The 26,761-nt window shown below is 38.7% G+C and overlaps 1 protein-coding gene across 3 annotated transcripts in view; it reads left to right on the top strand.

Moving 5' to 3' along the window:
- The window catches only part of Taf2 (TATA-box binding protein associated factor 2), a 55,842-nt gene extending 29,680 nt beyond the window's left edge, over nucleotides 1–26,162 (top strand). For 2 of the 3 annotated variants that reach the window (XM_076911359.1, XM_076911361.1), the window contains 8 exons: nucleotides 1,655–1,848; nucleotides 3,518–3,657; nucleotides 6,363–6,432; nucleotides 9,042–9,151; nucleotides 11,824–12,053; nucleotides 13,089–13,194; nucleotides 15,913–16,035; nucleotides 23,441–26,162. In XM_076911359.1, the coding sequence (XP_076767474.1) occupies nucleotides 1,655–1,848; nucleotides 3,518–3,657; nucleotides 6,363–6,432; nucleotides 9,042–9,151; nucleotides 11,824–12,053; nucleotides 13,089–13,194; nucleotides 15,913–16,035; nucleotides 23,441–23,700 (1,233 nt within the window). In that variant the 3' untranslated portion in view covers nucleotides 23,701–26,162. Of the gene's footprint in view, nucleotides 1–1,654; nucleotides 1,849–3,517; nucleotides 3,658–6,362; nucleotides 6,433–9,041; nucleotides 9,152–11,823; nucleotides 12,054–13,088; nucleotides 13,195–15,874; nucleotides 16,036–23,440 lie in introns of those variants that run through there. The other variant, XM_076911360.1, reaches the window with a different exon arrangement.
- Nucleotides 26,163–26,761: the final 599 nt, after the last annotated feature.

Raw genomic sequence — 26,761 nt, 5'->3', positions numbered from 1 at the left:
TGCATGTGTGTGTGTGTTTCTGTGTGTTGTGTGTGCATGCATGTGTGCGTGTGCATGGGCTTGCAGCCATGCCTGCATGCCTCTGGGTAGGGGACAGGGGAGAAGGCTTCTGAAGAGAGTTAGAATATTGAGGGAGCTGCCATCTGAAGAGTGGAAAAGGAAGAGGAGGAATGTAAATTAAGTGTAAGTTAAACAGCAGCTGTTGTCATGATTCTGTGCTTGTTTCTTTTTTAAAATAGTGTTATGCTTTTGGAAAGAATATGATGTTACTGATAGTTTAGATATTTTGATCCTGTACTGGGATGTTCTGTTCTTTGAAATACATCTTTTGCCCAAGTTCGTTTTCTCCAAGTTGACTGATTTGTTTCTTTCTCTTTCTGTCCCTCTTTTTTCTTACTTTCTTCTTCTTCTTCTTCTTTTTTTTTTTTTATTCTATATGGATATGTGTGTGCAGCTTCTCTGTATATGTACCATGTGCAGGAGCCCACAGAGGCCAGAAGAGAGCAACAGATCCCCTGCGCCTGTATTTAGAGGTGGTTGTAAGCCTCCACTTGGGTTCTGGGAACCAAACTTAAGTTCTCTATAAGAGCAGTAAATTCTCTTAAACACTGAGGCCTCTGAGCTCTCTCTCCAGCCCTCTGCCTTTTTTTTTTTAATGTCCTCAATTCTGTGGTGATCTTTAGATATTGAATGTTCATACTTTAAGGTAGAGAGCTAGTTGGTTGATTGGAAGCTTTATATTGATACCAGGATTTGTGGACTGTAATGGTTTTGATTTTTTTGTGTGTATTTGTCTGTGGTGTGCACATATGTCTTAAGAGCACCTGGATATGGGGTTGCACATGCGTGCTTCTGCATGCAGAGCCCTGGGTTAATCTCAGGTGACTTTCTTCATTTCTTGGTTTCTTTTTTTCTGAGACAGGTTTCTGGTTGTCCTGGAACTCACTCTGTAGACCAGGCTAGCCTCAAACTCTTAAGAGATCTGTCTACCTGTACCAACACTATCTGGCTTAAGTGACTCTCTTGATTGTTCTCACTTTATGTATTGGGAAATTATCTTTCACTTGAATCTAGAGCTTGCCAGTTTTGGCTAATCTAGTGAGCTGGCAGCTTGGGGAATTCTGTCTGCCCGAGTACTAGGCATATGTGTGGGCTCCCATCCCTGCCTGGCTTTTATATGAATACTGGGCACCTAAGCTCAGCTCCTCATACTTGATGGCAAGCACCGTCTCCACTGATCCATCCCTCTAGCTCCTAGTGGAATATAATCTTTTGGTTTTTTTCTTTTTTCTTTCTTGGACTATAATACTAGATGGTTCGGTTGGGTAACTGTAGAAAGATCTTACACAGTGAGTGTGTAATATTCTGATAGGTCGCTGATGAATGCAGCATTTTTATTGTTTTCCAAAGAATAATTCTATACAAAGGACAGGTTGTATTTCCTAGAAACCTTGCTGCTACATACATGATTTCACTTTGTGTGTGTGTGCGCGCGCACAAGTGCACACGTGCGTTCCTTGGTGATCAACTCAGGGCTTTGCATTCTAAAGATGTGCTCTTCTGAACTGAAATGATTTAAAGTTATATGTGTTATGTTATTTAAAGTTATATGTGTTATGAAAAGGCTTAATTATCTTCTTTTAATTATTCTTAGTTTTCAGATAACTATTACCGTGCAGAAATGATTGATGCCCTGGCTAACTCTGTTACACCTGCTGTCAGTGTGAATAATGAAGTCAGAACTTTGGATAACTTAAATCCTGATGTGCGACTAATTCTTGAGGAAATAACCCGATTTTTGAATATGGAAAAACTTCTCCCAAGTTATAGACATACTATCACTGTCAGGTGTCTCTCAGTTCTTTGCTGCTTCTTTAAGATTATTTATTTCTGCTAGATTAAATTGGGAAAAATTAAAGTAAAAATAAAGTTTAAATTTTCTGATAGTATCATTTCCAGATAAATTGTTAATATTTGTAAAATATCCGTGAAAGTTTCCCCTTTGTAGTGGAATTTTTAAAATTTATAATACTATGTGTAGTTTTATAATCAATTTCCATCATGATCTCCTTTTCTAAAGAGTAGATGATTTTGTATTTACACACACACACACACACACACACACACACACACACACACACACAGAGTTTTATAATCAATCTCCATCATGGTCTCCTCTTCTAAAGAGTAGTTGATTTTGTATTTACACACACACACACACACGGTAGGAAACCACCTGTGCTGGGATGCATGTGTGGGGTCAGAGAAGAGCTTTGTGGAGTGGATCCTCTTTTTCACCTCTATGTGGGTGGGCTCAGGATGAAACTCAGTCTCCCAGGCTTATATATGTCACGTACCTTCACCTGCAGAGCGGTCTCACTGATCCGAGAAAGTCTTCTTAATCATTATTTTGATGATGTTAGGGTCACTTTTTATACCAGTCACTATTGTGTAAACAACCCCATTATGGGTTTTGAGACAGGCTCACATGTAGGTCTGCCTGTGTGGCCAAGGGCCACCTTGAACTAAGATCTCCTGCCTCCACCTCCCAAGTGCTGAAGTGCACTGCCACTTTAGTCTTCCTATTTTTATTTTTTAATTTTCATTTTATTGTATTTTGTTTGTTTTTGTTTTTTGAGACAGGGTCTCACTATGCCTTTGGGCTGTCCTGGAACTCACTCTGTAGACCAGGTTGGACTCAAATGCAGAGATCCACCTCCCTCTGTTCCCCCTCCCCCACCCCAGCTCCTCCAGCCAAGTGCAGGGATTAAAGCTTGCGTCACCATGCCCAGCTAGTCTACCATTTTTTTTTTAAGATATATTTTTTTCATGTATATGAGTATACTGTCTCTGTCTTCAGACACACCAGAAGAGGGCAAAGGATTCCATTACAGATGGTTCTGAGCCACCATGTGGTTGCTGGGAATTGAACTCAGGTCCTCTGGAAGAACAGTCAGTGCTCTTAATCTCTGAGCCATCTCTCCAGCCCTAGTCTACCATTTTTTATCATGAATGAATATAGAATTTCTGGACAAAGTACTGTGTTTAAACTATATTCATATTGCTAAGTTCTTTTTTCTGAAGTATGTTTCTGTTAACATATATGTGGATCTGAGTTTTCAAACATTTTGAAATTTATTTTCATATTATTTAGATATTAATATTAAAAATGTATCAGAAAAATTAAACATTACATAATTGGATGTGTGTTCAAATTATAAGGTGTTTATTTTTATTTGATTTTATGTGTTTGAGTGTTTTGTCTGCATGTATGTCTGTGCATGTGGGCATCAGAACTCGTAGGACTGGAGTTAGAGACAGTTGTGAGTCACTATGTGGGAACTGAGAATCAAGTCTGTGTCCTCTGGAAGAGCAGGCAGTGTTCCTAACTGCCGAGCCACGTCTCTAGCCCCGATAAATGAGGATTTTTAATTGGTTGACAAATGAGTCTCTATAGTACCTAGGTAACAGATTTGGTTCATATTTCAGAGGAAGTAATTAACTTTTTTCTCACTAGTTGCTTGAGAGCCATAAGGGTGCTTCAGAAGAATGGACATGTGCCGAGTGACGCATCTCTTTTCAAATCCTACGCTGAGTATGGCCACTTTGTGGACATCAGGATAGCAGCTCTGGAAGCCGTTGTTGATTACACTAAAGGTAATGCTGTCGGGTGGTGCTTGTTTCAGTTTAGAAAGAGATGTCGGAAAGCGCTTTCTGCATCTCTGTAGTGTAGGCACTATAGGATTCAACTTGTTTTTAATTACCTTTTATTTAACATATAAAGCAGTAGCTCTCACAGGGACATTTTCATACACATTAGTCTTTACTGTTAAATTCTTGGCTCACTGACATTTGGTTGGTTTGGTATCAACAGTAAAAAAATAAAATTGTAAATGTTTTTAACTCCTGGGAGACGACAGCAAATTTCACAAATTCAATCTTTTGTTGTTTTTAGAAATAAGAGATTTTGGGAAAATACTTAGGGATTCAAGGAAATATCTTACAAGTATATAAAAATTTGTAACTGTGCAAACAAAGCACGAGACAGTAACTTTGGTCAGGAAAATTAGCTTAGGCCTCAAATTTAAAGAAATAAAAAGTATGGCACTAAATAAAATAGAGGTTGGAAAAATAGCACAGGACACAGTAGGATACTCTGAAAAGTGTAAATTCAACTGACATGAGCTACCTTCTTCTGCAATTGTAATTTTTTGATTAGCTTCCTAGATAGATCAGCACCATGGTGTTGTAGAGAGTACAAAGATAGTATGTGGGACTGTTGAAGCTTACACCTACTCCTGATTTTCACCTGTACTAAGATTTCTTTCTAATTCCACTTTGCTTTATGATTCATTCTGCAAAAAAGATAGTATAGTCTCCAGTTTCAGATTATAAATGCAAAAAGACAGTAAATAACACAGCTGTGTGAGTTTTAGATTCTCTGCTTGCCAGCTGTCACATAGAGCTTTTAGGGAATTAGTCACATTTGAAGTTCTTGCATAATGTTTTTTTTTTTTTTTTCCCAAAGATTTTATTTTGGGCCAGAAGTGGTTGTACATGCTGTTAGTCTTAGCACTTGGGAGGCAGAGGCTGGAGGATTTGAGAGAGTTAGAGACCAGCCTGTAGCAGTTCCAGGCCAACTAGGTTATATAGTGAGGTCCTATCTCAATAAAAAGGTTTTTTGGGTTTTTTTTGTTTGTTTGCTTGTTTTTTGTTTTTTTTTGGATTTTTTTGTTTTTGTTTGTTTGTTTGTTTGTTTGTTTTTGCCTGTGTTACACACATACACAATGCAGATTCCCACCGAGGCCAAGAGATGTATTCAGATCCCCTGCAGTTAAAGGTCATTGTGAGTAGCCTGAGAAGGGTGCCAGGGGCTGACCTGTAGTTCTCCACAAGAGCAGCAAGTGCTCCCAAAGAAAATTTTCAGATGGAATATATGTGAATCAAAATAATAATTAAGAGAGTTAGTGTATAAAATGAAGAAATCAGTGATAGCTGGCCATGCCTTTGTGATCACTTTAAGCCTATGTGCCTGCTAAACTTGTGCTAAAAGTCTCTGTGTATTTCAGAAATAATTGTTTAATAGTTATATGCAGGTAATAGAAATACGTAAGTATAACATACATCTAAAAGCCCAACTTGTAATGGAAATATTGGGAGAATAAAGAAGTTAAAGTATATTGAACTCTGAATAGGATAAAAGGAGATGGGAAGTTCCACAGGAATTATAGGTTGTATGTGAACTAGAAACATGTATATGTCTTTTTAAGTTTTATACATTTCAACAGAAATGCCTACAGACGGAAAGCAAAGAGAACAGTTAGTAATCACATTATAGTTATATGTGTGTATTTGACTTGACGTTGAAAGAACTGTCATTTTTATGTTCTTTTATTTGAGAGATGATAGAAATGTGATTTTTTTTTTATTAAGTGAATTATTTGACAAGAAATAAACATACAGTTCTGGTATCTATATCTGTTGTGATGATTTGCCAACTTAAAATCTAGACTTAACGAGCTCAGAGCTCAGAGTCATTTCTTAGTATGCCTAACATTCTTTTCTAAGATAGATAAAGCATATGTGCCTCAGAAATAGGAGCAATTCATGAGTTAATACTACCCAAGATGAAATAGAATACGAATGTGTTTCCAAACGAATACTGAACTAATAAGAATAATTTTAAAAAGTGAATGGTGCTTATGTATGAACCATGAATTTTATAGGTTAAAATATTAGTGCTCATTTAGAAGATGAAAGACCAAGAACTCTTGTGTATAAGATTATGTAACTACAGCTTTTCAATTTTTTCAATTTTTAAACTTACGCTGACAAGGTGAAAGACAGTCTTAACGTGTGTCTGTGACTGCCTTGCTGACTGCCTTGCATCTTAGTGGAAGGAGCTGTGTGGGCAGAAACTCCTTTTGTTTATATTTGTTACTATTGTGTCAAGCCTCTATGGGATTTAAGCATCTAAAAAGGTGGGCAGATTTTGTCCAACTAATTGTGTCTAATTTAGGACTTTTAATGATTAGAATTTGCTTTATGATATATTAGTGTTTGGTAGAATTTTAGTATGAACTATATACTGGACACTATTTTTTGGTACTATTTTGTATTGATGTTTGGCTAAATGTATACTGGGTACTGTTTTGGTCATGGTTACATATGGCATTATGCTTGTGAAAGTTACTACTGGCCTAGAGCATACAAAGTTTTAAAAATGAATTTTAATTGCTTAATTAGATCCTTCAACTCCATGACAATCCAGCTAAGAATTCTTCTTATTTAATTCTCTGCTTATCACTTGTTATTTGACTTGTTATTTATCCGTATAAATACTTACTGATTTTTATTTTCAGTGGACAGGAGTTATGAAGAACTTCAATGGCTACTTAATATGATTCAGACTGACCCTGTCCCCTATGTGAGGTTAGTTTATGTATTTAATATCTTGATTATAGACCTGAAATGGATTAGATCATGGCAAAAAATTATACACAGGAAAGACGTACATGGGAAAGATTTTCTAAAATATAGGTTATACATTTTAAAGCCTTTTTTTCTTATTTGATTTTAGAAAAACATTTTGAAATCATATTATTAATAGTTTCTCTTCATTTTAACTATTTTGTTTTGAGTTAAAATTTTATAATAGTTTACAGTAAGTGAGTAGGAATAATTACTTGTGTGTCCCAATTTATAATTGATTTCACTACTTTTGTGTCATTTGGGAACTTATTTCAGGGCATCTCCTTGTTTTGATTATTTAACATATTTTATTGCATTTATTTTTTTTGTCTATATGTATGCATGCACATGTACCCCAGCATGCATGTAGAGGTCAGAGGACATGGACGCATGGAGCCACATCACTGGCTCCCTTTGTTTTTTTAAATTTCATTCAAAACCTTAGGTCTTATTAGGGTTGATATTTTTTTTAGAATCTTTAGAAGCTAAAGGAGCCGCAGTCTTGACCTGCCATCTGCCATTGTATTTGTGCTTACCTCTGGTAACTGCTTTTATTCCTGCTGGGTTTTTTTTTTTTTTTTTTTTTGATGTTTGGTTTGTTTTTTGTAATCATTTCTTTCTGTCCTTCTTTGAAGTTGGCATAGCTGACACTCAGGTTTTTATTTGATTGGACATTCTGACTTCATAGGTCAGAATTTTAGAGTTGAAGAAGAACGAAGAACTCATAGCCATTTCAGCTCTGGGCAAGGATGTAGACCTAGAGACATTAAATTAAATGCCTTGTTCCCATTTACATATCACTTGGCAGATAATGTTCTTCTAAAAAGACATCAACTGCCTGCTGATCTTTGGAATGCCTTGAGGTGGGAGCAGTCTGCTCAAGAGCCTGGGCATTTGATAACAGAGACTTCTTGGTTGGTAACTGTATATTTCAGTGTCTTAAATAATGCTTATTATACACATTTTTATATGAGCTTTAAAGATTTTAATGTTCTTGATTTGTGATTTATATTGCAGTTTGAATAATCTGTTCTTGTGAGTGATACTAAGTTGAAATGCAGAAAAAATATCTGATAGCTTCCCATTTTAAAGTCCAGAGCAAGAAGTAGAGCCTTATTACTATGTCTAAGATGGAGTATGCACTTAAAAGTCTTTGGTAGCATGTAAAATCAGAAGCTGTAAATGCAATTTAAGTTTAACCTTTTGTTTTCAATTTATATAAACAAAAAATTAACATCTCTATTTTTCAGAGTTTGTTTTAAATATTATTTATTTAAAATCTGTTTCAGAGAGCACATTGGGCAGATTGTCTTGGTTGTTGTTACTATATTACACATTGATATATAACTGATACATTGCTATACATATTGATATATAATAACTGAATGAAGTTATTACACATTGTATCTGTACCAGTGCTTTTGAAATATAGTTTTTGAGCTATTTTGGCTCATTCAAATGGCAAGGGCCATGTTTACAGTCTGGACGGAAAATATATTTAAAGGCGTGCTTACCCCATGGCAGAAGATGAGAACTGACTTGTGCAAGCTGTCTTCTGACCTTGCACACATGGCATGGCACACAACCCCACACAAAATAAATATAAACTTTTTTTTAGTTCACATTTTTTAGAAAGTCATCATGGCAATGAATGGTCACAGGATAAAAGTGTTACCACACAGTGATTGCTTTCTTAGTGGTATTTTTGTTGTTGTTTTTGTTTTTTGTTTTAGACAGTGTCTCACTCTGTAGACCAGACTGGCCTCAGACTTACAGAGATCTGCCTGGCTCTGCTGCCTGAGCGCTGTGATTAAAAAGTGTGTGCCACCATGCCTGGCTGTGTGTTTTAATTCATTTAGCTCATTGGTCTTGATTTTGTCTTGCTCTCTTTGAGGCAGTTGTATTCTATAGTCCAGGCTGGCCTCTGCTTCCAGAACTTGGCCTGCAGGTGCACACCATGATGCCCTGCAAATGGAGTTTTAGTTTCTTAGGAGTTTTGTGTTTCTTTCTTGTTTTTAATTTACTTTTTATACATTTCGTATGACGTATCTCCTTCGTTCTCATTGCTACTATTCTCTTACCACTCATTTGAGTAAACACTGTAGAACTGCTAAGCACTGAAGAATCTCTGTTGCTAAGACCTAGAGACTCCGGTATCTGTCTCTGTCCAGGTCATTAGCATTTTGCTGCCCTGTTCTAAGCATAAACATTGTTTTTATGGGTTTTAAAAATGGACCTCATAAAGAATGAAAATATTTAAAGAGAAACCTTGAACCTTTCTCTTTCCCCCAAAGAAAAGAATGTGGTAGTTGAGGTTATATAGTCAGTTTCTAGAAGACCTTGTCATACAGTTCAGATAATTGAAAATAAATCCATAAGTCATTTTAGTGAGGGAACACATGATGAACATTTAGGATTCAGCATAAAGTGTTTAGAAATGGAACTAAACATAAAATTAGACATAATGGGAAAGGAGGAAGCTTTTGATTTTCTCTGTGGTGTTTCTTAGTGATAGTACCAATCAGCAAATGGTCAGTAAAAATTCATTTATTTAGTTTTTATTCTTACAGGCATAAGATTCTAAACATGTTGACTAAAAATCCACCATTTACAAAGAACATGGAGTCTCCTTTGTGCAATGAAGCCCTGGTAGATCAGCTCTGGAAGCTGATGAATTCTGGTAAGAGAGCAATGGCTTTCTTTTTTAACTTTTTATTGATTCTTTGCGGGTTTTACATTATGCACCCCAGTCCCTCTCATCCCCTGCCTCCTCGTATCCGCTCTCCATCCTTGCAACCTCCCCATAAAAGAAAATAAAAAACACAAACAAAAATAACAAAAATAAACAAAACAAAACATAGAAAACATCTGATCATGGAAACTAATGCAGTGTGCCCACAGTACACCTCTTTGTCCACACATCCTCACTTGGTCATTTTAATGAGTCATTGGTCTGGTTTGAAGATACCAGTGACTTTTTAAAAATTATTACTTATTTTCATTTTACATCAGATTTTCAAAGATATGACAGAGAGAGAGAAAGTGAAAATATGCATGCATGAACATTTGTGACCTGGAGCTTACTAATTGGCTAGACTGGCTGGCCAGAGGGTGCCATGGTATCTGTTTCCAACTCCCTAGTGTAGCAGTTACAGGGGCTTGTCCCCATGCCTAGCTTTTATATGGGCGCTGGGATTAAACTCAGGTCCTCGTGTGTAACTATGTGACAAATTGTAGCGCCTCCTCCCATCATCCCTCTTTAAACAGGCTGTCATATTGTCACATTGAGGTTATTTGTTAAGGATGTGTTCACTTTGTTCCATATGGAAAGGAAACATACTAGTTTTACAAGTGTTTTAGGTAGTTAAAGGGCTATAAACACAGGCCTTCATGGCCACCTCTTGTCCATGGCCTTCTAGAGGCCTTGTTCAGAGATAACTTGTTTCTTTTTGACTTTCCCATGCAGTGAGTAACTGTAGAATAAGTAACAGCCTGCAGTCGTAGAGACTGCATGCTGTTGTACATCTCCGAGGGCGTGCCATTTACCATAGTGTGAGTTCCCATCCTGATTTTCAGTGAGATGAGGGAGGAGAAGCAGAGTGTGGAGGAGCACTAGCTCTTGAGCCGGTGGGTGTGCTGAGGTCAGACCCAGCTCAGTGTAACTAGTCCAAACTCAGCCATTTCCAAGATGCAAGGAGTGAAACATGTTTCTGCAACCAGAGAGAGAAAGATAATAACTTGGTGTTTGTAAAGCAGGTGTCTGCCTCACGTTAAGCGCTCAGTGCTATGATTCCCATATCTTTGAGCTTTGTGTGAAATGAATTTCTTTGTGTGAAATTGAATTTCTTTGATTCCCCAACAGAGGTTGGGGAATCAAAGTCAAGCTCTTGCTTAGTTCAGCAGCCTTAGTAGCCACTTATTTGTAAATCATTTTTATTCAATTGGGTTACTAAATCTGTGAACTTATAAATGTCATATATATTGAAAGACAATTTTTTGTTGTATCTCTTAATTTGAAATTATAATACTGCTTTTGGTTGAAAAGTTTAGTCAAAAGCTAGGCTGAAATTATTTTGCTTAAACAGTTGTTGCAAGTTGATGGACACCAGTGGATATTTACTCTAATACTTAATTTTTTATTTTCTAATACTTAACATTTTTTAAAAATTATTTATTTATTTTATATATGTGAGTACACTGTCACTGTCTTCAGACACACCAGAAGAGGGCATCGAATCCCATTTCAGATGGTTGTGAGCCACCATGTGGTTGCTGGGAATTGAACTCAGGACCTATGGTAGAACAGTTGGTACTCTTAACCACTGAGCCATCTCTCCAGCCCCAATACTTAACATTTTTGAGTATGCTACTTTATCTCCTCTCCTGAATACTGAAAAACCTTACCGTGCTAGCCCATGGCTAACTCACTGAATCATGAGTACTAAATTCTAATGTTTTAATTTTTACTTAATTTACTGATACTGAAATGTTAAAGACTACTCTTCTCATTTTATAATAAAAGTGCAGTAGCCATAGGGAATGAACTGGTTTAGCTATTTTGAAGAGGTACAATGAAAGTGGGCGGCCTTTGCTTTAAAAAATAGAGCAAATATCCGAAAATACCATGTAAACCACTCTGAAGTAAGGTGCTGTTAGTTGGTGGTTGTTAGCTTTCCCTACTCACATGTGATTGTTACTGTGTGTACAGTTTTAATGTTTTACTCTCTTGTTGCTTCGAAGGCATCATTGCCTCTTTTACTTAGATCTAAGGGATAAGCACAAACTTCAGAGACTTAAATAAAGAATTATTCAGCAGTAAATCTTCTGCACAGAATTGCCATGTCAAATATTAATAAGAATTTGTGACTGACCGTAATAGCTCCCAAAATTGAGGCAGACATAACAAATTATAAAGAATTCTCTTATTACCTCTTGGGAAGAGTTTTTTGGACACAAGGAATGATACTTAAGATTACAAGATGGTTTTGGAAGAAATTGAACATGACCAGGAAGCCAGACTTAACCTCTGGATAGAATGAACCTTATATAAGAAATTGCTTTATGTTTAATTTCAAAGATTTGTCATAGTTAGAATTATATGTTAGAAAAATCATGCACAATTGTATCATGCCAGTAGCCTGATAGTTTAAGTTTGCCCTTTAAAATCCACATGCCTGAAAGAAACAATGACTCTTGCACATTTGCCCCTGGCTTCCACACCCCACCACCACAGCTGTGCACATGCTCAGTATTCAACACGCACTCACTCAATAGTTTTTATAATTTCTGAAATTGATTTTTTAAGAATGATGGCGTGGTGATTAGTGACATTGATTTTTATCTGCCTCTTAGGTACTGCACATGACTGGAGGTTACGCTGTGGTGCTGTGGACTTGTACTTCACGCTCTTTGGCCTCAGTAGACCCTCTTGTTTACCCTTGCCAGAGCTTGGGCTTGTTCTTAACCTAAAAGAGAAGAAAGCTGTCTTGAATCCTACCATAATTCCAGAAGCCGGAGTAGGCAACCAGGACTCTGCGAGTAATCCAGGCTGTCACGCTCAGCTAGCTGGATTTCAGAACCCTGTGAGTGTCACCTTAGTACAAAAGACAGAGCCTCACTGTGTAACAGTATCCAACAAGAAGTCTTCTGGGACTCAGTCAGTTCTCTAGGCTCAGGCCACTGCCCGTTTAACCCCAGCTCATGTCAACTTGTGTGGTGATGTGAGGCTCTTTTGGCTCCTAGGATTTCTTGTGTGCATGGTGCAGAGCCGGTTACACATGAGGCTGCCCCGTCTGCATGTGTGACGGCGGCTGGTGGGCTAGAGAGCGTGTCTTTAAGTTGCTGCTGTAAATGGTTTAGAGTGAAAACCAAGACTGGAGGAATAACCTGGTGATTTGGGAAGAGACGGTGCATTCCATTCCATTTTATATGTTTTTATATTTGTGGGGTTTGTCTTTAGAAAGCCTTTTCTTTCTAGCTCTGCATTGTAAATTCCCAGACTCTGTAAAAAGAACATGTGTGAATCATTTCACTGTAAAAACGAATATTCCAGAAATGATTTTCATGACACAGTGTCTGCCCTCCTGCAGCCTTCTGTTTTCAGCAGGATTCAGACCAGATTGTTCTGGCCATTCACTACTAGTGCTTACCCCTGAAACTCAGATTCCCTTTGTGATTTACCTGAAGTTATCTGGGATATTACCACATTTACTGTAAATGCATAGTGTGTCCTAAGGTGGGAATTGGGGCTTATAGTCCTCGCTCCCATCTTGGTTGGTTGGTTTTTCAAGACAAGTTTTCTCTTTGTAGTCCTGGCTCTCTTGGAACTTGCTTTGTAAACCAGGGTAGCCTCAAACTCAGACGTCACTTACCTCTGCCTGCCAAGTGCTAGGATTAAAGGAGTGCACCACCATGCCTGGCTCACAAAAACACTTTATCAGCTGCTTTTGGAGGCTGGACCACCCAATTTTTGTTATAGTACCTTCTGAAGAGAAGACGCTGTTTTTCCTTTTAAGATCATAGCCGGTCTATTCTTTGGCCTCTCTTCCACTTGTCCTTAAAGATAATATCTGAACATAGAGTAACGCTATGACTCTGCTCTTCTGTGTGTGCTCTAGTTTTCAGGTTCTCAGGATGAGGAGGAGGTTGATATGGATACTGTTCACGATAGTCAGGCCTTCATCTCCCATCATCTGAACATGCTTGAGAGGCCGTCCACGCCAGGTAAGGACCACGCACCGTGGCCCTGGGGGAGGTGGGCAGTGTTCACATAGATTCATTCTAAGGTCTCTTACTTTGTTTTTAAGCAAGCAAATGTAATATTGAGAAGCCAATATAAAATTCTTGAATTATATCAGTGTAATTTACATTGACAAAATAATAAATTGTAGAAAGTGCTTTTTGGAGGTTTGGCTGGATGGTACAGTGGGTTGTGCAAGCCTCTGAGTTGAATGCCTGCCACCCTGCAAAGGTAGAAAGAGAGAACCGACCTCCCCAAGTTCCCTGACTTGCATCTGTGTATGGCATGCTTGCATGCACACGCACACACACGTGCATACACACTAATAAATTTGTGTATTATATTTGTTCTCTACATAGTTCCAGGCCTGCCAGAGCTATATAGTGAGGCCTTGTCTCACCCTCCCCCTAAAAAAAATTCAGGTTTGTGTAAGATATTTGTCATAACAAAATATTTTATTTACTCTTTTTTTCCCCCTTTTGGTTTTCTTGAGACAGGAGACAGGGTTTCTTTTTATAGCTCAGCTGTCCTGGAACTAGCTCTGTAGACCAGGCTAGCCTCGAACTCACAGAGAGCCATTTGCCTCTGCCTCCCTAGTGCTGAAATAAAAGGCATGAACCTCCACCACCAAGCTTTGTTTACTCTTAAATAGGACTGTAGTTACATTTAAAATAGTTTTTTTGGTTTTGTTTGTTTGTTTGTTTTAACTAGAGTCAGTGTTTTCCATAATGGCTGTTTGTTTGTTTGTTTTGGTCTGTTCCATATAATTTGACATCATAGATTTTCATGTATTTATTTCTCCACTACCCTATTTTTTGTTGGTTGTGCCATTTTTGTAATAACTACGAGATGATAAATTTAGGTCTGTTTCATGCTGTTTTGTGTGTGTGTGTGTAAGTGTGTATGTATGTGTTCATGTGTGGGTGCATGTGTGTATGGAGATCATAGCTGTGGGTGTCACTCTTCAGTCACTGGCTACCTTTTGTTGAAACAGTGAGCTTCTAGGGATCCTCCTGTCCCCACCTCCTGTCTAGCCATTGCTAGAATAAAAGCATGCACTGCTGTGCCCATGTTTTCTTTTTAAACATGGGGTTTGGTGGTCCAAACTGAGGTCCTCCTGCCTACAAAACAAGTATTTTATGGACTGAGCCATTTTCTCAGCTTAGAGTTATTTTTTAGCATTTCTTTTTTTTTTAATTATGAGTTTAAATTTTGTTTTTTTTTTTCATTCTTGAATACATTTGCTTTTTTTTTTTTTCCTGATTATTTTAAAATCCTAAAATGGGCAACATGCCTTTAATCCTGACACTCTAGAGGCAGAGGTAAGTGGATTTCTGAGTTCAAGGCTAGCCTGGTCAGTAGAACGAGCTCCAGGACAGCCAGGACTACCTAGAGAAGCCCCTGTCTCAAAAAAGAATGCTCACTCATGCACACACAAACACACAAACACACACCATAGTCCTGACCTGACACTCTCTTCTGGTGTGTCTGAAGACAGCTACAGTGTACTCATAAAATAATAATAATAATAATAATAATAAATAATAATAAGTCAGCTCTCTCCTTTTCACCATGTGGGTCTTAGGAGTTATAGTCAGGTTTAAGGCTCTGCCTGCAGCGGGACCTTTCCCATTATTCATTCCTCTGCTTAGTTAATTTGTTGTTAGTTAAAATGCCACTGTAGTTTTTATTTAATTCAGTTTTTGTCATTTCCAGCTTTTTTCTCGAATCTTAATTTCTTTCCTGAATTTTTTTTCTACATTGCCACTTTTTAAAAAAATTCATATTTCTATTTTCCACCTTTCTTCTCTGTGTTGCTGAGTTTCTCCGTCTACTTATTCATAGCATATTTAAGGCCGCTCATCGTGTTTACGAGTTAACATTTTAGGTGCTTCAGTGTCCTGAGTCCAGTAGTTGAGGAGTTAGGATCTTTGGGAGAAGGATTTATGCTGCCTTGCTTTCCGTATTTCTTTAGAAATATGTGTTGCAATTTATGCTCCTGTTGATCTGGGTACTTCTGGTTTTACTATTGATCAGCCTAGTCTTGAGGGGTCAATCTCTACTGCCATGCAGAACAGAAAACAAAGGGCTGAACCGCTAACAACAGACTGTAAAGGACAAAAGACACAGGAGCACATGTAAAATCAGTTAAAGGTGCTGATACATGATGACCTTGGAGAAGATGGGAAACTCTAGTGCTGCTCTTACCATGCTTGTTTGTTCATACTTTTGGGACTAGAATCTGACTTAGATTCTAATATCCTGTTTATGTTAGACCATTAAAACTACTTATTTTAAATGCATTTGTAACATCTAAGTTTTTTTTTTTTTTTGATGTATCTGAATACATCAAAAAGTTTGATAATTGAAATGCTTTTAGGAAATTTTGCAAACTATATGCAAATGTCAAATAAATAATAACATGTATGAAGTAGCTCCTGTAGCAGAGTATGGGTTCTAATTATTGTGTTCAGCAAGTCTTTCAAGTTTATTGTCTTTCAAGTGTGAATTTTCTCTGCGGCAGTAGACAAAGGATCAGATGACTGTGATCTTTAGTAGCCTTCAGACTGTATTCCGCTTACGGTTAGACTTTTACTAGAGTTGAACTATTTCTGGTTTTAAAGGTAACGTGTGAAACCTGTTAAACTTTTTTTCTGCTTTTAGGAAACAAAGAACTCTATTTCCCCGTTTTGATCTTTTAGGGCTCTCCAAGTACCGACCCTCCAGCTCCAGGTCTTCCTTAATGCCCCAGCATTCACTGGGCTCTGACGTTACACCAGCCCCCAAGCCCCAGTGGAGTATGGAGCTGACTCGAAAGGGAGCAGGTGCACTTGGTTGTGTTTGTTTGTTTGTTTGTTTGTCTTGTCTCAAGAAAGTCTAAATTCAGAGTTAATTTATCATTTAAAAATACTGGGAAAATGGAGAACTTAGTTTTCTTGCAATATATTAGTTTTATATTATGTAACTTAAAGACTTTCAGATTAGTTTATCTGTTTCAGAAGTTTGTGTTTGTGTTATAGAAAATTTATAAATAACAAAAAATAATGAAGAAGAAAATTATTCTTCATTATGTTGTAATTAGCCGTTGTAATGATGAAATCACTTGCTCTTGCCTTGCAGTCAGAAGTTAACTTCAATGTAAACCTTATAATCTGTCACCGTCCCTTTGATAATCCACAGATAGATCACCCAGCACTCAGGATTGCTGGTTCATTGATGAAAATTCAGGGTTAGACTTGTGTTTAGAGTATTCCATACAGGGCTGTCAAGATGGCTCATGGGAAAAATGGGTTCTGCCAAGCCTGACAGCTGAATTAGATCCTCAGAACCCACACAATGGAAGGATGTTGATGTTGTCCTCTGAATCCCACCCCCCCCCACCACCCCAAAGTTCACGTTACTCCATGCTGACTAGACTTGCGTAAGTAGTTCAGCTCAGCTGTGCTTACCCATCCATTTTGCACGGTCTCCTGCTTATTGTGTTCCTCAGTTGCTAATCAAGCAAAGATGAGAGTCCAAATAAATAGCACCTGTCAGATGCTGTGAGCTACCAGGAAACAAAGATTATGGTTTTCAGACGTTTAAGGAAAAGGAGTAAGAAAGAAAGCCACATAAGCAAAGTCCCTTCTGAAGACTGGGTTTTCCAAAGTCATTAGTAAACCTTCTGCTTATGTTCCGTGGGTGGGTTTTGCTTTGGTAATGTAATGTTTTTGTATGATATAAACAGAAAAATAATGCTTATTGATTTGAGGAAGGAACTCAGGGACCAACTGTGATTAATAAGTAGACTTCAGCCAAAAGCAACAGCCCAGAATACTTCAGTGTTAAAAATGTAGATTGTTGTCTGCTGAAAGATTTTTGTGAGGTATGTACATTTATTGTAGTAGATTCACACATGTTTCACAAGGAATCCAGCTGGACTTTGCCTTGTATTTCCATGAGTGAAGGGCTTGGAGGATTGTTTCTTTGGCTCCTTCTCCCATTTCCTCATTTCTTACTTTTCTACCCTCTCTTTTTGTCCTTCCCCTTCCCCACCCCCACCCCCACTCCTTCGTGTGTTTGTGTGTATGTGTGTGTGTGTGTTTTGAATTTCAAATATAGCTTTTTTTCTAATACATTGATTAACTGGAAAAAACGTAACTTTTCCAAACATAAGAAAAGCTCTTTAACAGACTACAAATAAGCAATAGAAGTACCTTTCTCATTTGGGCAGTTATTTATTTGTGTGACTGTGGGTGCACTTAGGTCACAGTGCACATGGAGAGGACAGTTTGCAGGATTCAGTCCTCTCCTTCCGCCTCATGGGTTCTGGGATCAAACTCAGGTTGTCAGGCTTAGTGGTAAGCACTTGTCAGCCGCTGAGCCATTCTGCTGGCCCCAAAGAGTACAAGTGTCACTCCTAGCTGATGTGACACTGTTCCTGTAGGATCATCACTCACAGTCATCTTTTGGGATCAAGTAAGCTGGAGGTAAAGGGGAGTCTCTGCTTCCCATCAGAGCTGGCTGTGTGTGGGAACACGATTGCTCTGTGGCTCAGCGAGGATCCTGAGAAAAGAGTGACGAGGGAAGCTGTGGCCTCCCTTCCATCGCAGGCTTGAGAGTAAGGAGCACATGTGTGCTCTGTGGGGCACGTCCAGCTCAGTTCTCTTTTATTCATGCTTGCTAAAACGTATTAAAAATGTTTGCTCTAGTTGACTAGAAATGGAGAGACTGCATATAAAATCTAGTACTTGCAGCTCTTCTCCAATAAGGTCCTTTAGCAGTATTTTTTTTACTGTTTCTTTTTTTTTAATTGGATATTTTATTTACATTTCAGATGTTAACCCTTTTCCCCATTTCCCTCCCACCCAGAAATCCCCATCCCATCTCCTTCCTCCTGCTTCTATGAAGATGTACCCACATCCACCCACCCACTCCCACCTCCTGCCCTCGAATTCCCCCACACTGAGGCATCCAGCCTTCACAGGACCAAGGACCTCCTCTCCCACCTATGCCCAACAAGGCCATCCTCCCCTACGTATACAGTTGGAGCCATGGGTCCCTCCCTATGTGCTCCCAGGCTGGTGGTTTAGATCCTGGGAGCTCTGGTTGGTTGGTATTGTTGCTCTCCCTATGGGGCCTCAAACCCCTTCAGCTTCTTTAGTCTTCTCTCTAACTCCTCCATTGAGAACCGCATGCTCAGTTCAATGGTTAACTGTGAGCATCTGCCTCTGTATATGTCAGAATCTGGTAGACCTCTAAGGAGACAGCTGTATCAGGCTCCGGTCAGCCTGCACTTCCTGGCATCCACATCAGCATCTGCCTTTGGTGACTGCACATGGGATGGATACCCAGGTGGAGCAGTCTCCAGACAGCCCCTCCTTTAGTTTCTGTCCCACACTTTGTCTCCATATTTGCTCCCTTGAATATTTTATTATTCCTTCTAAGTAGGACCGAGGCATCCACACTTGGTCTTCCTTCTTCATGAGCTTCATGTGGTCTGTGAATTGTATCTTGGGTATTTCGAGCTTTTGGGCTAATATCCATTTATCAGTGAGTGAATACCATGTGTGTTCTTTTGTGATTGGGTTACCTCACTCAGGATGACATTTTCTAGTTCCATCCATTTGCCTAAGAATTTCGTGAATTCATTGTTTTTTATAGCTGAGTAGTACTCCATTGTGTAAATGTACCACATTTTGTGTATCCATTCCTCCGTTGAAGGACATCTGGGTTCCTTTCAGCTTCTAGCTATTATAAATAAGGCTGCTATGAACATAGTGGAGCATATGTCCTTGTTATATGTTGGAGCATCTTTCGGGTATATGCCCAGGAGTGGTATAGTTGCGTCCTCAGGTAATGAATGCTATGTCCAATTTTCTGAGGAACTGCCAGACTGATTTCCAGAGTGGTTGTACCAGCTTGCAATCCCACCAACAATGAAAGAATGTTACTCTTTCTCCACATTTTCGCCAGCATCTGCTATCACCTGAGTTTTTGATCTTAGCCATTCTGACTGGTGTGGGGTGGATCTCAGGGTTGTTTTGATTTGCATTTCCCTAATGACTAAGGATGTTGAATATTTCTTTAGGTGCTTCTTGGCCATTTGAGCTTCCTCAGTTGAGAATTCTTTGTTTAGCTCTGTACCCCATTTTTAATAGGGTTATTTGGTTGTCTGGAGTCTGATTTCTTGAGTTTTTTGTATATATTGGATATTTGTCAATTCTTGATCTTAGAGCATAAGCCATTGGTTCATTGTTCAGGAACTTTTCCCCTGTGCCTAAGTATTCGAGGGTGTTCCCCACCTTCTCTTCTATTAGTTTCATTGTATCTGGTTTTATGTGAAGGTCCTTTATCCAGTTGGACTTGAGCTTTGTACAAGGGGATAAGAATGGATTGATTTGCATTCTTCTACATGCTGACCTCCAGTTGAACCAGCACCATTTGTTGAAAATGCTGTCCTTTTTCCACTGGACGGTTTTAGCTCCTTTTCAAAGATCAAGTGACCATAGATGTGTGGCTTTATTTCTGGGTCTTCCATTCTATTCCATTGATCTTCCTAGCTGTCTCTGTACCAGTACCATGCAGTTTTTAATCACTATTGTTCTGTAGTACAACTTTAGGTCAGGGATGGTGATTCCCCCAGAAGTTCTTTTGTTGTTGAGAATAGTTTTCGCTATCTTGAGTTTTTTATTTCCAAATGAATTTGCAAATTGCTCTTTCTATCTCTATGAAGAATTGAGTTGGAATTTTGTTGGGGATTGCATTGAGTCTGTAGATTGCTTTCGGCAAGACGGCCATTTTTACTATATTTATCCTGCCAATCCGAGAGAATGGGAGATCTTTCCATCTTCTGAGATCTTTGATTTCTTTCTTCAGAGACTTGAAGTTCTTGTCATAAAGATCTTTCACTTGCTTGGTTAGATTCACACCAAGCTATTTTATATTATTTGTGACTATTGTGAAGGGTGTCATTTCCCTAATTTCTTTCTCAGCCTGTTTATCCTTTGAGTAGAGGAAGGCTACTGATTTGTTTGAATTAATTTTATATCCAGCCACTTTGTTGAAGTTGTTTATCAGGTTTAGGAGTTCTCTGGTGGACACTTTGGGGTCACTTAAGTATACTCTCATATCATCTGCAAATAGTGATTATTTTGACTTCTTCCTTTCCTAGTTGTATCCCTTTGACTTCCTTTTGTTGTCTAATTTTAGCAGTGTCTCTTTACTTGTGTGTTGTTTCCTCAGGTTCAGAGTGTGGGTCCCTTGCTTCCTCTGCTCACACAGTGAAGTGACATCTCATATATCTTAGTGACTTAAAGCCAAGGACCCAGATGATATTCAAGAACAGAAATGTGTTACAGACCTCATCTAGGAGAGATGGAAACAAAAGATGCTGCTTTAAGGGAGCTGAAGGGGAGATGCATATTTTATGAGTAGAGGACAGTGATGTTACACTTTTAACTCCTCCTACACACACATGTGTAGGAGGAACACACAGCTTCAGGTACATATGCATATACATGCCCACATATATATGCCCACATATACACTTATATACGCGCACACACACGCCCGTCTTCCTGTATATGGGGGTAAAAAAGATGTGTTAAATGTGTATGATTTTGTGGAGGTGGTAGGTGAGGCCATGGGATAAACCAAGGAGAGGTGTGAGAGTGGTCCTTTGATCCACTCCCTTTCCCTTCCCCTGTCCCGAGGGAAGGAGAATAGGCAGGAAGGAGGGCCACGTGGTTCCATGATGACAGGTTTGAGCATCATAAAGCCTCCCTCTGGGCACTGAGCCCCCTTTCGTCCACTGCAAGGTTAGAGGCACCAGGACTGTCTCCTGGGTTTATTTAGTGATGGCAGGGATGAGGAGCAGAGGGGACAGGGGTGATGGTGGAGCAGATGGAGCTCCCTAGTTATTTCTGAGGGAAGAGGAGTCCTGCAGCTGCCTTGCTCAGGCTGATTGGTTATGTAATGCCTTCTTGCATAATTCAGAAAACACAAGTCTAGTACTTGAAATCTTACTTTAAAATTAAAACAATTTGTTTTAAAAGCTTGTATGCTTTCCCTAGAGATCTTCCTTTTGGAACTCAAGATGAAAAACAGACTGATTTGTTTGTTTGTTTGTTTAATCTTTAAATTACAATGATGTATTTCAACATCTTATTTTTTATTTAATCTAAAAAACCAAAGAGCAGAATTCATGTACTTTCTAACAAACTATACACTTTGTATTAAATATGAACATATACCTAATATAAATGAAATCAATAAAATTAGCAGATTGTTGAACGTTTCCTAAGCGTTCTTATTAAATGATCTGCAGAGCTTGCAAGTTAGGCTTTCATTAAGTACATTTGTTTGTCTCACATCTGTTATGTTGACTACAGCTTGTTTGTTTGTTTAACAACAAGGGTTTACATTGGGCAGAACAATTCAGAATATCTTGTGCATAACACAAATGAATATCTTACAGGATTTTGAATTATGTGTGTCTCAATATCTAAAATAGAGAAGGTATTTCAAATCACTGAAAGCGTTTTGTCAGCTTAAAATCCTGCTGTGGAGCCATGCTGAGCCTCTCTGGGGCTCTGTTTCTGTTAAAGTGCATTTGTTACCTCAGTGGCCACAGGAAGTCCACAGCAATCCTTTTGTCCGTTACCTTTTTAAATTTATACTCCAGTCCATAGCTTCTCTCCCTCCACCCTACAATATATGTTAGTCATATTTTTATCTGTAGTTTCCAGGTGTTTATATATGGTGAAGTTAATACAATAGAGTTCCTTGTAACTTTGGTAGAATTACAGTCCTGTCTAGACACATAATTGGACGCAGGTTTTTCGGTGCTGTGTATCTTCATTTGGAAGTGCCAATATCCAGTTGACCTTTTTTGCAAGGTTAACTATTGTAGATATTCAGGATCTAGATGTATTAATTCACTGTGGATTACTCAGAGTGTCACTGGACTCAGGGCTTTGTCACAGGAGCCGTTGATCCTGCCACTCAGGTTCTTAAAGCTGCTTAACTTCCCATGTTCTCATAAAAGTCAAGCAAAATTTAAGATTTGTGGGTAGGGTATCCTGCTCTGAGCTATGGGGCCTGCAGGTAAAGATGGATTCACCTTCAAAGTGGTTGGAGGTATTCCCTGGAAAAGAGTAAATCCACAGGCATCCATTTGGTCTTTGCCTCTGCTCAGAAGCACAACTTCCAGGATAACCATTGGCTTTTCTAAAATCCGAGCAGCTTGGCCAGTGTTTAGGAGGGATGGTGAGACCTTTGCAGCTCAGGCCGGAGGCTCTGAGAAGTGCAGATAGTCAGCCAGTTAGTGTAGGCGGTTGCCAACAGTGGGTGCAGGATGCGGCCCTGAGCTGGAAACTCAGTTGCTCACGTGGCTCACGTTGCTCATGTTGCTCACATTGTTTCTTTTCCCTGTTACCTGGCTTGGTTTTGTAAGATAATGAGTCTGGTTTTGCATACTTCTAGCCTGGGGAGCATATTTAAGGCATTTAAGAAGGAAATTAAGATGACATAATAGCACATTTTGTTACAGTTTCCTTGGTCAACAGGTTATTAGAACTGAAGGGAGCCCTTGAGGACACTGAGTCAGTTTTTAGACACAAAACAGTACATACTAGAGGCTAACCAGACAGTATGATCTAGAACATGGGCTCCCAAGTTTCAGTTTCTGTCTTTTCTTCTGACGTGACTCTGTCTTTAGGAATGTTTGTCCTCATACCCTCTGTACTTTCTGTGTCTTTACTGTGTGTACTGAGTCTTCCAGAAGAGTTTACCTTTACCTGGCTATTCCCAGAATTAATCTAAGGAACTAAAGAAGCGTTTAATTTTCACTAAGATACCATTATCAGTAACTAGCATAGCATATTTGTGTATGAATAATTTTCTAAGTGACCCAATAAAGTAGTGCCCTCTTCTCAGGGTAGAGAAGTATTGGAAGGAGGTATATTTTCATTGGCCAGTATAGATTTTAGTGTATAGCACATAGGAAGTGATTGTTGAATCATAATACAAAATATTAACATTCAAAGGACAGTTTGCTTATATATTAGCATGTTATAATTTTTTATAGGCCAGATGGACTTAAAATAGTTGGCTTCTGGCCAAGATGCTGGCAGTTTTGTTAGACTAGTTGGCTGTTGTATACTCCATGAGACTACCATCAGCTTCCTCTGAGGAAGACTGTCCTTCCTTACTGTCAACAAAAACTCATTCAGTGTTTTCGTCCTGAAGGTAAAGAGCAGCCCTTGGAGATGGGCATGCATTCCATGGTGGCTGCTCCGCTCTCGGTGTTTGCTAAGGAGTCTCTGTCCTCCCGACACAGTGAGCACCATCACCACCATCACCATGAGCACAAGAAGAAGAAGAAGAAGCACAAGCACAAACACAAACACAAGCACAAGCATGACAGCAAGGACAAGGACAAGGAGCCTTTTGCCTTCTCCAGCCCTGCCAGTGGCAGGTCCGTGCGCTCCCCGTCACTCTCAGACTGAAGTTCTGCATTTGATGTCTGTTGTTTGTATAACTGGGATTTAAATAGGAATGAGTGTTTTGGTTTGGGACGAACTGTTCCGCCCCCCATTCTGAAAACACAGAATGACTTTTTATAAAAGCCTTCATATCCACTGCAGGCCCATTCAGATGTTAGTCTCCTATGGACTGCCAAAGTCAGGTATACTTGAAAGCCTTTCATGTCATAGGCAGAAGGACATTTTCAACAGGAACAACTGCCAGATCTGTGGTACCCAGCGTTCCCATGAGTGCTGAATAAGACAACTTGGAATTGCTGGAGAGAGAGGCTTTTCTGTAGGACTCGATGCCTCTCGACTGCTTTTTGTGTTAGCCATTGAAACTAAGCACCGTCATTTATGAGCAAAGAATCTTATATTTCTTTTTACCCTAAAGTACAAAAAGTTTTGAAAGAAATTATTTTTTAAAAAATTTAAAGTAACTATCTTTTGATAGTACATTTGGTGATTGTGATGTTGCAATGTAGCAGATCCAACATTATTCTCAAATCAAGATGTCTAAATTATGTTTTGTTTTGTCTTCCATTAAGTGCAAGTGAATGTGTTCATATGTAAAATATGTTTTGCTGTAAGTGGACAGTTTACACACGTAACAACTGTTCTTTCTGAAATTACTCTGTATATAAAAGCCAGGCATGGTTGTGCATGCCTGTAATTCCAGCAGTTGGGAGACAGAGCTCGGAGATCATTCAAGGCCACCCTGAGATACATGAGAATCTATATCAGAAAAGCAAAATGACAAAAGTTACTCTGTGTTACAAAACATGATACTTTGAAAAGGTGTCTTTATTTGTTGTTTACTAGCTTGGACATAGATAATTTGGCCCACACTGGAGTATACCAGCAGCAGTTTAAAATACATGTGCCCTGCTTTGGTTTCATATTTTAACAATGTGTATGGTTGTATGTTTTGGTTTTGATTTTTGGTTTTTGGTTTTCTGAATTTTCCAGGTTCTGTGTTAAAAGATATTTTCATATATATTCAGTTTTATCATTTCTTTTGTTACTAAGTGTTTGACTCCGTTCTTGATCTCAGAGTAAATATTTCAAAAGGGATCCAATAATGCTGGACTTTTAAATATACTTTTAGTTGTATTTAACTTGTTTAATAAATAACTTTTTAAGTTGGACAATCTGCCTTTGTTTTCCCTTATCACTTTGTTACCTTGCTGAGCATGTGTATATATAATAGGGCAGGTTGCATTTCAGAGGGCTTTGAAATGAGTGGGATTTGAACTGTCTTCGTAACAGGGCACTTCAGTTGATGGAGATGAGGGTGAGGTCTCTGGAGAAGAAACAGTCCTTTCAAAGCAAGGATGTATGCCATGAACTTGACCTTTGAGTACAGAGGAATTGTGGTCAGGTGCTGCTTGTTGGAGTTGAGATCTCACTTCAGTTTAGGTTCCCTTGGAACTCACCGTGTAGATCAGGCTATGCCAGAACTCCAGGAATCATCTGGCCTGCCAAGTGCTGGAACTAAAGATGTATACCACCACATTTAGGTCTGTGATCAGGTGTTGAGAGACCTAAATGACCCTTACTGATTCAGATTAATTAAATGGTGGCCAACTTTAATTACTTTTGAAAAATGAAAATTTTTATATCTTGGTGTGCAAAATGGCACCTTTATATAGCACCTGAAACTTAGACATTTCGAAACAATTAATTCTGCCATGGCCTGGAGAGAGTCATACTAGCCGGATGCTGTATAAAGGCCCTCTTATGTATCCATCAGGTACAGGACTAAGACTTGGATCCAGGTGTGTAATTTGATTCTCATCTGTGTGACTCATGAGAATCAGACACTTCTTGAACAGTATATTTTTATGGTGGACTACAAATTACACGGCTGGTTCAAAGTAGATAAAAATCATTTCTGGATTTGAAAATTAATCACACATATTCAATACAACACGAAGGGTTTCAAACTCATGAGAGCAGACGATACACACTTGGAGAAGTTGTTTACTTTTATACTTATTCGATGGCTTCAAAACTTCTGTGTCATAGTAAGGTTTATAATTCTATGGTTCTAGAAGAATTCTCTTTCTGTTGTTTTAGATTATGTTTTAAATGTGCCCATTCTTTAATTCAGAGAGGATTCACCTTGAACTTATTTTGATGAAAAATAGAGGTCCAGTTTTTCTTTGCTTCCAGAATGCTACTCAGCACAGTATATTAAGAACTACATCTTGGGGTTGGAGACATGGCTCAGCGGTCTGCTTCCAGAACGGTCTGGAAGACTGACTGCTCTTCCAGAGGTCCTGAGTTCAACTCCCAGCAACATCATGGTGGCTCATGATCATGTGTAATGGGCTCTGATGCCTTCTCTTGGTGTGTGTCTGAAGACAGATACAGTGTACTCAGAAATAAAATAAGTAAATAAATCATAAAAATAAACCAACTAAGTCTCTCTGAATTTCAAACGTTGCCTGCTAAATTTCTTTCCGAGTCCTGGTGTGTTTTTGGACTGCGTCTGTCTGCAGTGGACGTTTTGATATGCTGGAGCCGATTCTTCACTACTTTCCAGCCTTAGCTCACATTTCCCTTTTGAGCTTGAAAATTACGTAGGTGAGATTAGTTCCTAGTCGTTTGTACTCCTTAACTTTAACAGATACTTAGATGACACTCCGCCATCATAACCCAGTCACCCTCAGAATACTTTCACCCCAAAGTACCTCTGACCAATTTTCTATCCCTGTGTTCTTTACCTTTTAATAAATGACCACGGATTACTTTTCTATCTATAATTTTACCTTTTAATAAGTTATCTATCTATCTATCTATCTATCTATCTATCTATCTATCTATCTATCTATCTATTTTAGGTGGTTTCACTATAGCTGTGGTTTTTAACCTTCCTAATGCTGCAGCCCTTTAATACAGTTCCTTGTGTTGTGTTGACCCCCAACCATAACATTATTTTCTTTGCTACTTCTGAACTGTAATTTTCTACAGTATGATTCTACTGCTGTGAATCACAAATATCTGTGTTTTCTAGTGGTCTTAGGTGATCCTTGTGAAA

The sequence above is a fragment of the Arvicanthis niloticus genome, chromosome 13 (genome assembly GCF_011762505.2).
Source record: "Arvicanthis niloticus isolate mArvNil1 chromosome 13, mArvNil1.pat.X, whole genome shotgun sequence".
In the NCBI taxonomy this organism is placed as follows: domain Eukaryota; kingdom Metazoa; phylum Chordata; class Mammalia; order Rodentia; family Muridae; genus Arvicanthis; species Arvicanthis niloticus.
Note: the sequence above shows the minus strand (reverse complement) of the source record. Positions and strands in the feature narration are given on the sequence as shown.